This window comes from Neolamprologus multifasciatus, chromosome 3 (assembly GCF_963576455.1).
Source record: "Neolamprologus multifasciatus chromosome 3, fNeoMul1.2, whole genome shotgun sequence".
NCBI classification, from domain to species: Eukaryota; Metazoa; Chordata; class Actinopteri; order Cichliformes; family Cichlidae; genus Neolamprologus; species Neolamprologus multifasciatus.
The window spans coordinates 14,336,689-14,354,510 of NC_140441.1; the positions used below are offsets into that span (position 1 = coordinate 14,336,689).

The following is a 17,822-nucleotide window of genomic DNA, read 5'->3' on the forward strand; positions in this document are numbered from 1 at the left end:
AGTAGAAAAACAAGAGCTTTTCTGTTATTCAATTGTTGATCTATTACATAACTACGTTAATGCGATATCAGTGGCAAATAAGGTGGAGTCTTTATCGATAAGAAAAGCTGCAAAACCCACGACAATGCAGCTAGCAGTTCAAAATCTATCACATTTTCCAAAGTCTTCCGGGGGGCCGATTGGAGTCTTTGCCCTCCACCTTATGTTCCCCCTCAATTTACAGAATATTAACTTATATAAAATACACACATGCAGCGTGAATTGCATCAAAAAGTTGAAAGTTAAAAAAAAAAATCAAAATGTTACATATGCAATACATAGACGAGATTTAGGCTGCATAAAATTGAATCTTCATACAGTTTTTATATTCACTGATCCATCCATTATAACCTTTACGCTGTTACGGGTTTGCCGTTAAAGTGTCTTTTACTTTGAAAGGATTCACCGGAAGCGGATCCTTGTTCGCGAGCGCGCTTGCTCGCGCTGTCAGTTGCAGCGGTGGTTTGTTGCATTTCCTTTTCTCTGGGCGGTTCCAGTCTGAAAGAGCGAGAGAGAGAGAGGTTCAGAGGAAAGCTCTCTAACTCTATCAGCCCAGACACAAACATGGCGCCTGCCTCCGCCGACAACTTCAGATGAAAGTGTGGCGAAGAAGTAACTAGCAAAGTACAAAGGAGTATTTCCGAGTGGCGTTTTCACCCTTCTTTTTAACTTGCCGTCCTGGTTTGACCAGTTTTTTTGTTTTTGTTTTGCACAAATAAGTCTGCGGAGTACTTCGAGGAGGTAAAACAAGCAAGTTGCCTACATGTCAACATTGTCTCTCACTGCGGTGTAAACAGCTGGTAAGTACTCGTGTTTTGTTCCGTGGAGATAACCGTTAGGGATCGCAGCATTTTGTGGAGATGAGAGGGAGTGGATGAAGTGCATTAGTCTAACTTGTGTGTAAGTGCGCTCAGCCGCTGTAAATGCATTTTCCTGGTGTTGCGCTGCTGCACTTTCAGCGTGTTATCCAACCACGGAAAGAGAGAGAGAGAGCCACGTATGAGCGCTCGGGGTGATCATGGGAGGAAATTTCTTTTGTTATACCCACGACGAGGTGTATTTCCTGCGTCAAAGTTGACCTACTTAGGGTTGGGATGCAACAGTTGGGAACATAACACCCCTCTCCTCCGCCGCCTCCTCTTGCTGCTCCTGCTCGCCTCTCCTCCCCGGGCCCTCCCTGTCGCCAGATAATCAGACTCAGCTCTCCTGGAGTCTGTCTACCCATGCAGGTGTCTGCTCCCAGAAACAAACCCAACTTCCTGCGTGGGATCAAAATGTGTGTTGGGGTTTAAAGCTCAATTTTAGCAGCACCTTCTTGTCATGCAGTCCGCGTGTAGAGGATCAACTGGTCTGACTTATTTGTGAGTTTGCTTTTCATCCATTTCCTAGCCGTGTATGATGTGGCACTATGCAGCGCCAAGGTGCTCACATATCTATGCCTCAGCACTTGACTGCTTGCCAGTCAGCAGCAGTCTAACCCCTGAGGTTAGCAGAGTGTTCCCTCTGCTCCGTGCTCCCATCACAGCTGTGGTGAATCATGACTGGCATGTGATATTTCTGCTCTGATGGTACAAGTTCCAGCAGAGCTAAGCCTGGCACTTCCTCTTCTGTTGTGCTCAAAGTATTCATAATTTCAATTAGGTGTTTTACCAACTGAGCTGGCTGCAGGAATGCTGTGTAATGACAGGATAATCGAGGCACGCGGAGTGTGAAAAACATGGAAATTGCTCTGGCAGAATCCACTGAGCCGTTGCCACGTGGAAACAAAGTAAAAAAAAACCCAAAAAATCTCTTCCTTGACCTTGGCTTGCCCTGACAGGCACTGGGAAAGAGGAGTGGAGCAAACGTTTCCTCCCACTATAACCTCTACAATGCTGCAGGTATAAAGTGGGTCATGGCTGCGCGGTGGCTTTGTGTACATTGAACTTGCACTTTGTGGCCTTCCAAAGGCTCTGTCAGGTGACTGGGAGGAAGGAGGTGGATTGGCTCAAAGGAGCAGCAGCAACAGGCAGTATTTATTCAGTGGGAGAGTGATATGTTGAGATATGTTAGAGCGTACCGTGTAATCTGCTTCATTCTTTCATTCACAGTTGTGTTCACTCTACATCACCCGGCAAATAGCACGGTGGAGCTACCTTTTCCCCCCTTCAGCCTCCACTTGAGTTGACACTTTGAGGTTGATTTATCACCCACACTTTCACTGTCAGTTTTCTCAGAGTTTGAAGAGCTTCTGGGAAAATTAATAATAATTTTCCACGAGTCCCAAAATCAACTGACACTTTCATGTCAATGAATGATTCGTTCTATAAATTAAAGTTCAACTTGTTTGAGTCACATTGTTTTGACAGTGTTAACCACCCCTGCTTGCTTTAACTCCTTCCATCAAATTATACCACCCAGCATGGCATGCTCACGTTTTGAAGACAGACTAACGACTTAGAACCCTAGTTGTTGTTTTTTTTTTTTTTAAATAAACTCAGTTAGCTAACATTTTCTTTTTAGTTTTCCTGTTATAGCAATACATAAATATGAAAAACAAAAAGTAGGCAGAATACACTAATATTTCCTGTTAAGTAGTGGGAATCACCAGATCCCCACAATACATTATTACAACATTTCACTCATGATCTGATGATAGCTTGATTTTTAACATTTTGTGATAAGCTAAAAACACGTAATACAATGTATCACCTTTTATTTCAACTGTAAGTTATGTCCTCAACGTTGTTGTTGTTGTTTTTCCAATCTGTTTTATCTAAGCAGATAAAGTTATCTCACTTCAGTGATTCTTTTTTGTTGCAAAATGAGATTGTCAAGCACACCAACACTGTCACTAAAACCTACTATTAATGCTGTCATAAGACAGAATCAGCCTGCAGTCAAATGGGATCAAGCTGGCAGTTATGTACTATGTTAAGTGTCCAGTTTTCAGTTTAGCCAACTTATTGTAAGTGCACATGGCTAACGTTATGTCAGTAGGGCGGTGCAAGAGATGAACCGTTTTCTTAGTAGAGTGTTTTCGTATAATTATTATTTATATATTTATTTTCAAATATCAATAAAATGCCTATTTTTGCTGTCCCTGTATTGATACAATATCGCTATGCAAAATATCGCGATACCGTCCCGTATCGATGTTTTGTTAAATGTAGTCTGTGAGAATAAATGATCCATGCAAATAAAAAAGCAAGAAAGAATAGACCCGGCTCATCCTTCGGTTCAGCTAATATTGTTCTTGCGAGCCTGACCATCTAGCTTCTTTCGCTGTTTGCCGTTGGTGTGTACTGTTTTGTGGGGTTTGGCTGGCTGAAACGGAAATTTTCCGAGACATTGATTACTCTGTCTCACCTGTGTCTGCTGTCTTTTTCAGCCCTGCTTCTCTGCCTCTTTCACCAGGCGTCTATAGATCCTGATCAATACAGAATTTTTAAGAACGATGCCAATACTTGATGATTTAAAAATCGGATACATCGGCCGATATTTCATTTTCTGTCAGACACACAGAACATAAACAGATTTCATTAACATTTGTTGCCTGTCTTTATTTATGAGTCCTTACTAAGATAATGTGACATTGCTGACTATGAACTGTCTTGTTTTACTGTCGAAACAACTCATGGATTATCAGTTAACTATCTGTCCAACTCAGATTGGATTAGCTAGTTGTTGTGTTGGCGAGTCCCTGGTGGACAAACTACGTAACATCAGCACTCATAACCTGATTAAAGGGTGTTTCTCTTATCTCTTCTGTACTCTTTAAATTTTCATGTATTGGCCGTTACAAATGCTGATACTGATATATCGCCAAATAGCCTAATATCAGTCGAGCTTTGGTTGTCTGTATCTTCAGCTCATTCGGAGGTTGCAGAGAAACTCTTGTGTGTGTCTTTAATGGCATTTTCGTTTCTGTTTCCTTTCAGTATTCAGCGTTAAGCACATGTGGTCGGCCTTTCAACTATTTAAAATCTTTCAAAGTCAGATTTCACAGTGTTTGTATAAACCATTCACTGTGTAATATTTGTGCTTGTGTAAAGAAAGTTTTCCTCCATGAAGAGCTCAGAGGTTAGTGCCAGCAATGCTGTAATATCTGAATCAAGGACGCTTTTGCAGGCTTACCATTTCATTTACAGTCACGCTTTTTTTTTTCTTTTCTCAAGGTGTTTCTACACAATTAGCGGACAGATCGTGGTTTCTTGTCTCTTTGGAGCCAATGTGTACCTGAAGAAGCACTGTGCGTTCTGTTAAGCTGCCTGTTTGCACCTCTTAAGTTAAACCAAACTCAACATAGTTGTTTGTAGCCAAAGAGCAGCAGGAAGGCACTTGTAATCCGCTCCTCTTCCCTCTCAGGTAACCTGCTTCCCTCCTCTGACCCTTGTACTCTGCTGTGGTGTGCCAGCATGTCTGTTGTTTTCTTTCAGTAGCTCTCCCTCTGAGTCGGTGTAGACCCAGCTAGTTAGTACGAGCAATGAGTTTGCCTTCTCTCTCCCGTCTCCTTACAGTGGAAAGAATGCTCTGTGTCCACCGGCTTGTCACGCTTCAGGAGGGAGGCAATCTTGTGACATTTCTGCTAAGCCTGCCTTCGCTCCTTGCATCTACCCAAGCGGATTTTAACTGTAAAAAGTCATATTTTTGAGGGAATGTGTGGTCTAAATGCTGCTTTTGACAGGTTTCAGTAAAGTGCCTTGCTTTCTTAAAAAAGAAAAAAACAACCCCACCTGCTTCACACAGTGTAACTAGAGACCCACGGTGATCCAGGAAGAAAAGTGGAAAATTTTCTGCTCCGCTCATTAGAATTCATTCCACGTCACTCCTGACTGCCTTTAGCGTTAGCTCTGATGCTATCTCTGAAAGTGTTGGACTGCTTAGAGTTCAAGATTTAGCGTTAACATACTAGGAGGGAGCAGACAATATGGGTGTTTGTCATAGTGCTGAAACAGCAGGGATTCAGTTAATTTTTTAATATATATGTAAATATGTAATAATCTGTTACAAGTGGGAGACACATCTTGCTTAAACCTGTAAAATTGTGAAATATAGAGGTGTTTTTTTTTTTAATAACTTAAGTTAGAGCTGATGCCCAAAAGCTCAAATTCAAATAGCCTGAAGCAGCAGCAACAACAAGCAGCATCATCCGTTCTGTCTGTCATCAGTGTGATTTGCCAACCAGATGCCTATTCTGAGAAGCTTGTTGACAACGGCCGTCTGTGCTTAAATTAAATTGAACTTTATGTAGACATTTATGTGTAAAAAAAAAAAAAAAGAAAAGAAAAAAAAAAGCAGCTGCCAGGGTTAAACAAACACGGTCCAGAAACAAGAGTTCACGGCAGGTCTTCGGCTTTATTCAAGCACTACAGAGAGAGGGAGGTGTTGTTAGCATATGGATTTGATAATGCCGAGCTATCACACAGACTCCACCTCTCTCACACACACGCTGAACAGCAAATATTGAATGGTAAGAGGCATTTCTTGCAAGTGCACATGAAGATACCTTTGTCGGAACATTTCTGAAAGACTTTCCTTACTGTCGTAATTACTTGAAGGCTGATGTGGATCACTTCTGTTAAGTCTGGCTTTTAGGGTCATCACAGCATGCTGTTGAGATTAATGAGCAGAGTGAGGTATTTCTAGACCGCCCTTTAACAGCCAACTATGTATGTGCGTGCATACTCCAGCTCACGCCGTATGAATGCAATCATACATCAGCTCTACCGGCTTTCCTTTATCTGCCCTAAAAGCAGCATTCCACGTTTTTTTTTTCTCTCCCCCTCCTGTGGTTGTCTCCTTGTAAAGTTGCGGTTTCATCACCTCACTGGCACCTTGTACTCAGTCTGGCCTCAGCCACTGACAGCACACTGTGATGACAGGTGGCAGAGAGGGCCACTTTGCTCTTCAGATCATCCAAAGCCCAGAACTACAGAGTGCCACTTGAAGCAGGCTCTGGTGCTGCAGAGTGTGACACAGCGTGGCTCAGCAGCTGTTTCAGGCAAGCTGTGAGTGGATGTGCATGGCAGGGCTCCTGCTGAAGTAACCGAGACGGACACAGCACTCGCTGTTGTCCAGCATCGCGCACAAACACACACAATCTTGTGCATGCGCGTAATCGCAGACAGGCTCTTTGCTTCCCCCCCTGGGGAACGAGCCTCCAAGCTCTTTTGTGTAAAAGGGATGAGATCATCGTGGGGCATACCATGAGGGGATAGAGTAAGGGGTTCCACCTAAATAGAGAAATCTGTTTTTTTTCTGTCCCTTTCTCTGCATTTCTCTAACCAACTTGAGAGTTTCCCTCTGCCCTCAGGGGTTGTTGAGGTCCCTTTGGCATGTTTGCAAGTGAGTTAAGACCAGTGTCCCCCACAAACTCCTTTGTAGTGCAGGAAAATCCAGTACTTTAATGAATGGCTTAGAGTACTGTTAGTGAGCTGATTTGAAATGTTGTATTACAAGCTATTGATTCCTTTTTTTATTTTACATTTTGGGGTATTCACTGCACCTTGTCTGGTCCCATAATATCTGTATAGGTGCCCTCCCTGTCCCCTCCCTATTGATCACAGTTGCTTGAAAGTTCTGATTATATTACAAACAAGCCCTACTGAGGGATGACAATGCAGTTGTTGTCACTGCAAATCCAACTAAGACAGGAAGCTGTGCTCCAGGAGTACAGTCATGTTGTTGATTTGGCTTTTTCAGGGGTTATTGATTTAAAAAAAAAATGGTGGTTATGAATGCTGAAAAGGCGCAAATTGTCTTTCCATCAAAATAGTTTGCATCCTCCTTTTTTGTTTTAGATATTGGGTGGATATGATGGGATAATCAGTTTATCTAGATCTTTAACTCTCAGTGAGAGTATTGCTATAAATTGATCCTTTTTGGTCGGAGGTTTTTTGTCTTTGTCACGGTTCTCTGAGTGAAAACCAGACAAAGAGCGTGTCACACGATCATCAGGCCTCACGAGTAACAGAGGAACAGGTTTTCAAATGGAAAGGGAGGGGCACGGCACTACCTTTTAGAGGCATGGTCTCAAATTACAACACAAGACTTCAGTGTAGTGAAAATGTAATGGAACAGTTTGTCTGCCAGTTTGACCCTTGAACCATAAGCACTGTAAGATTTTCTTCAGATTAACTGGTATTTTTTTTGCCTCCATCCCTCTCATGTTGCTTGCCATTAAAAAGGGCAGACAACCCCGGATGCAGCTTTCACCTCTGTTTCCGAATACTTTAAAGTTTTTACCTCTAATTTCTTGTCAACACCGGTGTTTAAGACGAGTACATAGTTTTATTTGCTCGCCAGACGATAAAGGTAGAAATAAAATTTGCTTTGCTGCTATTGTCTTTCATGTATGTCTAAAACTAAAACTAGGCTTTTTTCAGAAGTCTCTGAGTCTACCTTTACAGAGAGCATGGTAGCTAAGCTGAATGTACCCTTGAAAGATCAATTTCTTCAGCCAGAGTAACACTAGTCACAGCTCAGGGTCGTGCAGCCTGGTATTGTTGGGCCTCGGTTGCTATGGCAGCGGCATGTATTATAAGCTGTCGAGAAGAAATATTTGTATGGTTGTGGGGCGTGTGGTGAATGCACGTGGGACTCTCTAGGGCTTCATGCTTTAAAGTAGTGTGACCGCCACTGTGGGCGCACCTGATGACATCAGGGGATGTTTGGCCCTGCGAGAAAAGAAGATAAGCAATGTCAGTGCCGTTGGTGGATGTGACCTGATTGTGCTCCACAGTGACAGATATCAGTAGCTGTATGAGCTATTCAGTGGCTAACCTACCCTCTTTAGTGTACACAATCAATGTAGTATAAACTATCACAGATTAATCCCAGTTCTAATAGCAACCTGGTAACAGCAAATAACGTGTTCCTTCAGTGACCCATTTTCTGAAAACAGGAAATGATATGCGGTGGTTTCTCTGTGGTGGATGTCATTGATCATGGCTCAAAATGACAACAAGTATTTACGTCAACCTGCATTAACTTCCGTTAACCTATTAGAAATAATATTAACGCAGCACAACAGTGAAACCTAGGTAATATGATAACCGCAGTTCAGTTTTATTTACATAGTGCCAAATCACGGCAGCAGGTGCCTCAAGGTGCTTTATATTGTAAGGAAAGAGCCTACAATAATACAAATATGACCTGAACATCCACTTGGTGACAGTAGGAAGGAAAAACCCCGGTTTAACAGGAAGGACTCTCTAGAAGGGTTTAAGGAAGGGCGGACAAAAACCAGAGTGGAAGAGAGCCAGAGATGAATAATAACTAATGATTAAATGCAGAGGGGTGTGTAAATACATAGAGAGTGAAGAAGAAACACTCAGTGCATCATGGGAAGCCTCATGCAGCCTAGGCTTATTGTAGTGTAACTAAGGGAGAGTTCAGGGTCACCTGATGCAGTCACAACTTTATGCTTTATCAAAAAGGAAAGTTTTAAGCCCAGTCTTGAAAGTAGGGAGGGTGTCTGCCTCCTGGATCCAAACTGGGTGCTGGTTCCAGAGTAGAGGGGTGCTCCCTTGGGATGATATGTTACTATAAGTTCTTTAAGATAAGATTAGGCCTGATTATTCCTGATTAAGGATGTTGGATTTAACAGGAAGCCAATGAAGAGAAGCCAGTTTGGTCGAAACATGCTCTCCCTTTCTAGTCCCTGTCGGTGCTCTCGCTGCAGCATTTGTTTAATTCAGTACTGAATTTATTGTTCTTTGAAAAAAGGGGGGCTAATTGCATGAAAGCAAAATGTCATACCAAGTGTCATGAATGGCACGCCAGCCTCGATGTTGTATTTTAGCATTTTTTGTGAAGTAAGTGCTTCACTGGTTTAGTGTTCTTCCCTGTGAATGTTCACAGGGAAGCAAAACCCCTAAGTGGTAATCTATGGCAACTATCTTAGGAAGCTGTATGACTCACAGCCTTGATATTTTTCATGCCAGCATGACTGTTTTACAGGAGATGGCGTGCAGAGGTTAAACTGTGCATGATATCCAGCAAAGCCGACTCTTAAAAGTCAAGAAAAGGAACCCAAAGTCCTTTCCTGTTGATCACTTTCTTCTAAATACAAGAAAATGAGGCACTGTTGAGTAGTTGCTGTTACATGACTGGTCCACAGCCTGAACTACTGTAACAATGAAGGCAGTCGATGAAAATTACATTTCATTTGCCTCACTGTATCTCATTAGGGATATATTCAGGTAGGTAACTCCCTCCTTGTATTGTATCCATCTGTAATCAATATTTTTATCTTATGGCTCAAATGACCATAACATAAAAGGTGTTGCTCAAAGTAACTGCAGTTCCCTTTAGCATAAGTACACGAGGTCTTACACTGTGTCTAAACTGGGAGCTTTGAACTTTGCTTTTATTTCAGTTTCACCGCTCACTCTTTTGGCCACTGCCACTCTTTGTTGCTTTCTTGCTGGTATAGCCCCTTTAATGGGAAATAAATGTGTATGCGTGTGTCCCTCTTGCTCCTACGCCACCACAGCTCAACTAAGTGTTTAGCCTAGCTTGACTCCTCTGGGAGCATTGACGTGTACTCTTATTTGAGCCAAGTTCTAACATAAAAAGAGCTGAAGTGAAACTGAGTATTGAAAACAACGAAAAGTGTCCGTGGAGCTGCTGTCTGTATTTTTGGTGCTGTGAACTCAGTTTTTCCGGTCAACTTGTCAACCAATCAGCATACGGCCGACACACTCGAGCAATGTGCAGTTGAGATTTGGAGGCAGCACGTTTCCATTGGTTGAAAACCTCTCTTCGTAGGCAAATACGCACTTGCAGCGCCATAAATTAAGTATAATGGCGTTTTCAAGGTTTTATGGTTTTTCGAGGTTTCATATTTGTCTGCTGTCACCAGGGAGCCGTTGCTGGTCTATCAATCAGCCAGAGAAAAGAGCCAAGTTACAAGATACAAAGAGCTAAAATGACTCTGACTGTTCTTCATGTCTGTGCTTTTCATGCTGTCTTTGATGTTTTTTCACACTTCTGCAGTTTGTTAACTCCACAGTCACTTCCTTTATTGTTTCAGCCAATCAGCGTTTGACCTGCACACGAGTATCTTCCACATTAAGCTGTGGTCTGTTGTGGTTTGTGTAGCATATACCCATGGAAACAGACACAAATGTGGTACTATAAAGCCAACATAACGTGTGGTGGCAGAGAGAAATTTTGGGAGAAAGTAGTGTGAACTTAAATGAGGTGAATAATTTGTATGCTTTTATTTTTTCCTTTTTATGTATTTTTACACCTTTTTGCTTAATGATATTAGGAAACATTGGCACTGTACTGTCTGCACCTCACAATTACTGCCTTTGTCCTCTCCACCACTGCCACCACCACCATTATCACTACCACCACTACTATCTTGACTTTGTTTTTAGTATTTCTTTCAATTAATTATTTACACAAATGTTTCTTTCAGTGTGGTTAAAATATTCTAGCAGACCACCTAAGAATGTATGTTTTTGCGAGTCTTTGTCCTGTCTTCCTCCCCTCACCCCCAACTGCTCGTGACAGATGGCTCTTCCTCCTGAGCATAGTTCTGCTGGAGGTTTCTTCCTGTTAAAAGGGAGTTTTTCTTTCCCACTGTCGCCAAAGCACTTGCTCTTGTTGGGGGTTTCTCTGTTTTCTTTGTATTAATGTAGGGTCTTTGTTTTGGAAGTAAGTTGGCATTAGCTGATAAATTGAAACTCATTTGTTTTCTGGCTCCACAATATCAGACTCCAAACTCCTAAGATGTATTTTATAAACTAATATGTGCAACGGAGACTATATCCATCTTTTACATACAGTCTATGGGTTTAGCATATTGTAATTGTAAATTAAAATAAACGTTAAATTTCAGTTACTGGCTTAGAAGCTAATGGTCAGTTCATGTTTGTGGACTAAACATTTGAAACAGCTGCTCATTTGTAACAGACTCCCTGGACCATTTTTCCATGTCAAGTGTTTTGGCTGTAAAGAGGCACTTATTTACCCACAAACACAGAAAGCCCATCCAGTCAATGTTTAAACCACCAGAGAACATTTATTGGCCACTTTGGTGAGAGCACATTTAACAGTGTGGTTTGTTGCTGTGCAAATATGGAGAAAACGGCATTTTGCTTTTAAACAGGGTTTTGACAAGTGAGATGTAGCCATGGAAACTGTGCAGTAAATCTTTTCAGAGCAATAAGTCTTAACTCTGCCTCTGCAATGATGTTGTCACATAATAAATAGTAGTGATATGTGGACACAAAAATAAACAAGTATTGGGGACATGACTAAACGTAGAGCAAATAAACACACGGCCATTGAGTACAGAGATAAATAGACGTTATTGACTGAAGTGAGTAAACCCGGTCAGGTAGATCTCGATAGATCGCGGATCCCTCCTGCCTCTTACTTCCTGTCCTCATTAATGCACTTTTTTATTGCGTTTTCTGTTGGTGGTAAAAGTAGAAATCATTCCGCCTCCTCGTACACACGACATTAACCTTTACTGGTTTCGCTGCTTAAATGGCTGTGTTGACGCATTGCACTCGGCTCTTTTTACTGGAGCGTTTTCCCAGCATTGTAATGAAAGGGAGGCCATATCCTGGGCAGATGTCCAGTTTTAACTGTTGAAAGTTACCTGGACCGTAGAGCTGGCAGTCTTCTCGAAACAAATCAATTTTGGCACATTCTCATAGGCAGCAAGCCAAGTTTGAGCCCAGAAAGTGGCACTGCATGAATTCTTCATTTTAGTGAGTCATGTCCTGTATGACAATAATGAAACATAACTTAAAATGTCTGTGACACAGATTATACCATGGTTGTCCCAGAATGTATGCTGTCAGTGGTTGAGAATCTAGAAAGGATTTGAAACTGTGTGGAAAGTGTGTTTGGTGTGTTTGCCTCACTGTAGCCGATCTACCACACCTTGAACTGCAGCCTCCTGCACACAAACGTAGCCTCACGTGTATTCTTTTTGATTTTTACCTCTCCCAACTTTCAGAATGCCTGCATTGTTGCTTCATGATAATACCGTGGCATTATTGCAGTGCGTTATCATGTCGACCGGTAAAAATAGAAACAAGAAGACTACAAAGAACTGCATTAAGCTGTGTCATAAAGTTCAGGGCTGTCTGTGGCTGTACAAAGTGGCTTCTTTTTCTGTCCTGCCGCAGATGCTGACTCATTAGTGGAAAAACTGAACTTCCTGAGTTGGTCCTAAAAGCTCTTTGAAGAGGGCATAGACGTGCTTGCCTTAAGACTATAATGTTGAACCTATTCCCTTTTTAAACATCCCAAAATGACTGGTTTTATATATTTCTTCACTTGCCTACTTACATTATGCTTCCAAAAATGTAAAGACCAGGAGAAATCCATAATTATATTTAATGTACCGCTCTGTTTTATTTGTAGTTTCCTGCCGAGTATAACATTATGACAATGATCAACATGCTAGTAAAGAGAACAGTGGCAGGCTGCCCCACTATTGATTTTAACTCATAATGTTGTCTGTGGTGGCTCTATTGGTGGTTGTTGGCTTCAGGAAATTACTCAAACTAACGCTCATTAGAATGAAATAGCAATAAATGACTGAGTTACTTCAGATAGATCATCACTGGCAGTGGTGAAGACATCCCATGATCCCATGCTACTTAATTATGGCTTCAAGCTGCATCTTCAATAAGTGTTTTGATTGTGAAAACCCTTGTGGGAGAAATTATAAAAAGTAACTAAGTCACTTTCTCCTTGTTCGCTCTGTTTCTTAACTGTTTAAGTGGCAGATTTGAGATCCATATTTACCTCACTATCTACTGAGGGACCACCTGTTATAAACTGAACATTTGTGGTGATATTGAGCCTTAAGGAAATAAACTCTTTAGTTTTAGCCGCAGAACCATCCTGCGGATGAACCATCGCTCTCTGCATTTTTACCATACAGCACTGTGTGACTGTGTTGCGTCTTGGTCTGTAACTGATTACTGAGTCCCTGACAGTGAACTTTATACTTGGCATTGTGACTCAAAGGTTTACTGGGAAAGCATAAACCTCGAAAACATGCAATACATGATGCCTAAAGGCGCATTACGCCAGTGCCAGCCCAGTTTGAGACCATATTTCAGCAGTTTTGTAGACTTGGATGTCTGCTTGATTTATACTCTCAGTGGCATTTCTGAGCATTCCTCCAGCCTCGGCCGCTCTGCCTTGGCTTGTCGCAGCCACCAGAGCTTTAACTCTCTCGACTTGTTTGGAGCAGTGCGGTGATATACAGTGACAAGGGTGTTTGGGAATGCCAGCAGATCCAGTCCCCCTGTTAAATCTTGCGTTTCCCTAGTGTGTGTGCGCTCCGGTGGAGTGCGACAGTCTTAAAGGATCCTTTCATTGCATTGACCACCGTATTTATTTTCTGGGGAATGCATGTGAAACCCATCCTACTGTCTCAAAGTCAAATGTTCTTCTGGCTAAGATGTACTTTCTGCTGCAGTTATAGTTGCAGACCTGCAGATCTTTGATGTACGTGACCCACATTAAGGATGTCATTTTACCTTGTGTGCCACATGCAGCCCACTTTGATCTTCAATCTGGCCTTTCTGTCAGTTTAAAGAAGTTTAACTACACATTTAATCTCTGACATGTCTTTAATGTAAGATAACGAAGTGCAGTTTCAACAACACATCTCGCTTTTTCTAGGAAAATAAATAAATATGTTTATTTGGGATAAATTGTAATAATTGTATGTGTAAAATTGTGAAAATGCTCTGTTAGCTCATTGCACAGACTCTCCTGTAATTGTAAAACAGATTTTTATTTGCAAGCTGACAGAATATGTCCTGTTTTACTTTGAACCTAAAATCATAAATCATACATTTCTACAGTAGATGGTGAAAAAACAGGAAATTTTCTGTCATTTATTTGTTTATCTGGTGCTTCATTACATAAATGGAGGTCTGTACCACTAGTTAAAACTCCAAAATGTATGCCCTCCTTCACATTTTCCAGAGCCACCCAGTTGGACTGGATTAGAGTCTTTTGCAGGCTAATTCTGTTTGACCTATGTGCTTTGTAAGAACATTTAAATACAGTATAGAATAGAAGGCTACAAGAAGTTTTGCTGTATATGAGGTTGAAATCAAAAATGTTAATTTTTTATGTTCTTTCTTCTCAGGTACATCCAGCCATGATTGAGGACAAGGGTCACCGCGTGACCGACTACTTTGTGGTGGCCGGGCTGACCGACAAGTCCACGCCCCTGGAGCAGGACCTGTCGGAGACTAAATCCACCGGGCCCAAAGCGCCCATCACTGAGTTGGCCGTCATTAACAAGTCAGCAGGGGAAACAGTGCCTGAAGGCTTCACTTGTATCGAGAGCACCTACAGCGGCCAGCCAGCCAACCTTAATCATGGCAGTCTCAAGAGCCCTGAGCTCTTCCTCTGCTACAAGAGAGGACGGGGTAAACCTCCGCTGATTGACATCGGGTGAGTCAGCCATTTATTTACAGTATGCTGGTGTTTGTAATCACAAATGCTCATTTGCCTGCAGGAGGAGGAGACCATTATAAGTGGGGTTATTTAGCAATTTTAGAACTAGGTTTTACTGATGAATCATTTTAAACTCATGTGTTTAAAATGATGTAATCCATACACAAGTTCTCCTGTAAGCTGTAAATTCAGACAGATGAAATATGTTTGGTTCATCCTGCCAAGTATATAAAAATGAGGAATGAGATTTTTTTTTTTTTTTATCCACTTTGTTGTGAATCTTTAGGTTCGTCCTACCGCTCTGATTTCTTGCTGTGTTATTGTGATTAAGGCAGGTTAGACAAAGAAGTGTGCTTGTGTGGAAGAGAAACAAGCTGATCAATTACACCTGCTACAAATTGCTGTAATTGCTGTAATTGCTGTGCAGATTGCTAGCTGGCATGCTGGCAGTTGATCATATGCAGAAAGCAGCCCTGTGGTGAAAAATCTGATCAATCAGCTAAGTGGATCGTTAGTGTGCCGGTGCTGTCACGTCATCATTCAGAATTTCACATGAAAAAACCTTTTCAGCAGCATCATTTGATGACTGTCACTGTCAAAAACCCCGTTTTTGTTTTTTTGGGTTTTATTTCCCCCTGCCAATCAGAACCTGGCACTGTTAGGTTTGTCAGTTTGTTTTTATACCTGACAAAACATTACTGCAGACATTCAGGAAGTAGGCGAGTTAGCTGTTTATTCACTCTCCCCTATTTTGTGACAAAGTTCCCCCTCTCCGCCACGCCTCTTGGCTCGTATCTGATGATAGAAATTTCCCTGCTTCCTACTATTATGTTTTAAAAGGGAACTCCAATATATTTCACTTCACGCAGCGAGGTATGCCCTAAGCCTTACTAGCGTCACAGGAAGCCGAACACTTAATCTACATCTCAGCAGCAGCAGCACTTTATCCTGTTACCTGAGTGAAGGAGCAGTATCTCATGCAGTAATGCATCTTTCAGAACAGTGATGCAACCTCTCGAGGCATTCACGTTCTTCACACACCTGAGCTTTGTCTAAAGCCTGTTTTTTTTCCTCCTGCTAACAAACTGGAGTTTCCGGTTACAACTGCCAGAATTCTCCTGCTCCCTCTCTGGAAGATTCCCCTCCTGCCTGCAAAATCAAGACTGGATTAAATAAAAAACGTTGATCTGGTGCCTCAGACTTTATTCCCATTCTGTAATGAATCTGGTTTATTTCACATGCTACTAATGTGATTTCCTCCTCCTAGGTATCGCTTTATAGCCGTGACTCCCTGCACACACAGAAGATTGTATGCAAAGTCATATTTCCTCCATGAGATTGTGCAATCCCCCTCAGCATGCAAATAGGAAAAAAATAGAAGTAAACTTGTAAAGCTGCTTTTACTTTGTCATCATCAGTTGAGACACTTATGCCTCTGATGAGGCTGAATAACAGCGTGGTCTTCTTGCGGGTTACTGTTAACAAATATTTAGACTCTTAATGTAAAATTTGTGAATTTAATACAAAAGCTGTTTGAGAAGATGCTTGTTTTTACTCCACCTTCCGCTTGTCCAGTGAAAGAATAAATGTAAATCTAGTGAAGCGTAAATAATTTATCGCTCCTTCTGTTGTCCAACATTCCCAGCCCGGGGCTCCAGAGCATGACTGCTTACCGTGCCCATTAAGACCCTGTTTTTGTTGCCTAAATGAGAATTTTGCTGGCAACTGTCCTCTTGGCCTCTTTGGATTTGTCCTGCACTCTTTTCAGAATAAATGGAGTGTTTCAGGACTATTATATCTGCAACGGCTGCCTCTGGCCCTGCCCATGGATCAGAAAGTGTGTTTTTAGTCCTAGTTTGAAGAGGGTAGGAGTCAAAGCTTTTGGCCTCCCACGTGGCATTGTCCAGATGGAAAGGGAGGACATGGAGCGTGCTGCTACAGAAGCCCTGCAGTCATGCAAAAAATAAAAAAATCCAACACAGTGGGGCACTGATGGCTTTCCAGACTGCAGCTCTTGGCTGTGTGAAATTCAATGTGGGAGGGAGCAGGTCACAGAGACAGGTAGCACACAGAACGTTTTAGCTGTAACATTTAAAGGGTTTAATCTGTTGTGAGCTGGATACGAAAACCACTTTCCTGTCTGTGATGTGAATGAGTCAGCTACTAAGTCTGAATCACATCACTCACTGAAGACAGACTTACCGAGGCTTTAAAGAGAAACCAGAGCTTTCAGAATAAAGTAAGCAGTGCTGACCACACACTGATCCTCTCTGTAAAACAGGAGAACCAGAGATTATTCTTACCACAGAGCCACAGTTTAACCCCTTTATTTAGTGTCTCACTGGCATACACTTTTTTTCCCATGGGAAGGATGCTTTCATATAGTAGCAGTGTGGAGCTTATGCCTTGTCAGATTTGTGTGCCTGAAGAAATTGTAGTTTCTTGCATTTTAACTACGTACTTGCACTGAAGCAAAGCTGCGTGGAGTTTACAGAAATCAGTCCTTCTGTGTTTTTCTGTAAGCATAATGTTTCTGACAGCTTACGAGACTCAAAGCTACAGTTACTAGTAATAAAACCCTTAGATCAGATAACTCCGCCTGCAGTTCTTGCTCATTTTAGCACCTTTCTGATTATTATTTGGGGTTTACAGCTTGCACGGTTACTGTTTAGGTTGATCAGATTTAAAAAACAAACACCTGACTCAGTAGCTGCTCCACACAGCAGAGCATTTAGCAATTAAAGAGGCAGATATCGGTGTAGCCCTAAAGAGGACATAAAAAAAAAATGACTCTTTGATTGCTAATGTTTGTTTTTCCATTGTGGAAATATGTTTCCCAACACTGTGAGCATGTGATGTGTTAATATTTAGTGTGCCGTCTATGCAGTTTAGAGAATAATGTGATGTTGTAAGGTGACTTTATATCATGCAGATGGTGATTGAAATCAGGCATGTTGTTCTAGGTTTTCTTATGAGCAGCACAGGATTCAAGTAATAGTAAATGTGTTTTTTTTTTTAAGACGTGGGTAACTTTTCTGTTAGATTGTAGGTTTCTGTCAACTTCAGTTTTCTCTTTTTTTGGGTTTAGCTGCTGTTTGTTATTTCCTATCTATGAAATAATTTAGTTGTTTGTCTCTTTTATATCAAATATGTCCTCTTATCAGTTTTGGCGCTGCTCTGTTTGTCACTGTTTTCTATTGTCTGCGTCCAATCAGGAAATAAAAGTTGGTACACGGAAGATGGAAATAGCTAGTAGGCATAGACGTAAGACAGCCGGGAATTTATCCTGTCAATAATTACTTTGGAGGATTCCGTGGAAACCTTCACTTTAGACTGTTAAGATC

At 41.6% G+C, this 17,822-nt stretch overlaps 1 protein-coding gene and 1 long non-coding RNA gene across 6 annotated transcripts in view; one reads left to right on the plus strand and one right to left on the minus strand.

The window, feature by feature from the left end:
• Nucleotides 1-359: 359 nt before the first annotated feature.
• LOC146521736 (uncharacterized) lies at nucleotides 360-1,236 on the minus strand. Its single transcript, XR_014872093.1, has 2 exons — nucleotides 1,123-1,236; nucleotides 360-537 (listed from the first exon to the last, which is right to left on the minus strand). It is a non-coding gene; the product is annotated as an uncharacterized LOC146521736 (long non-coding RNA).
• Nucleotides 521-17,822, plus strand: part of dennd4c (DENN/MADD domain containing 4C) — a 205,021-nt gene continuing 187,719 nt past the window's right edge. For 4 of the 5 annotated variants that reach the window (XM_085149402.1, XM_085149385.1, XM_085149372.1 and 1 more), the window contains exons 1-2: nucleotides 521-839; nucleotides 14,165-14,475. In XM_085149402.1, the coding sequence (XP_085005528.1) occupies nucleotides 14,177-14,475 (299 nt within the window). In that variant the 5' untranslated portion in view covers nucleotides 521-839; nucleotides 14,165-14,176. Of the gene's footprint in view, nucleotides 840-1,286; nucleotides 1,401-14,164; nucleotides 14,476-17,822 lie in introns of those variants that run through there. The other variant, XM_085149375.1, reaches the window with a different exon arrangement.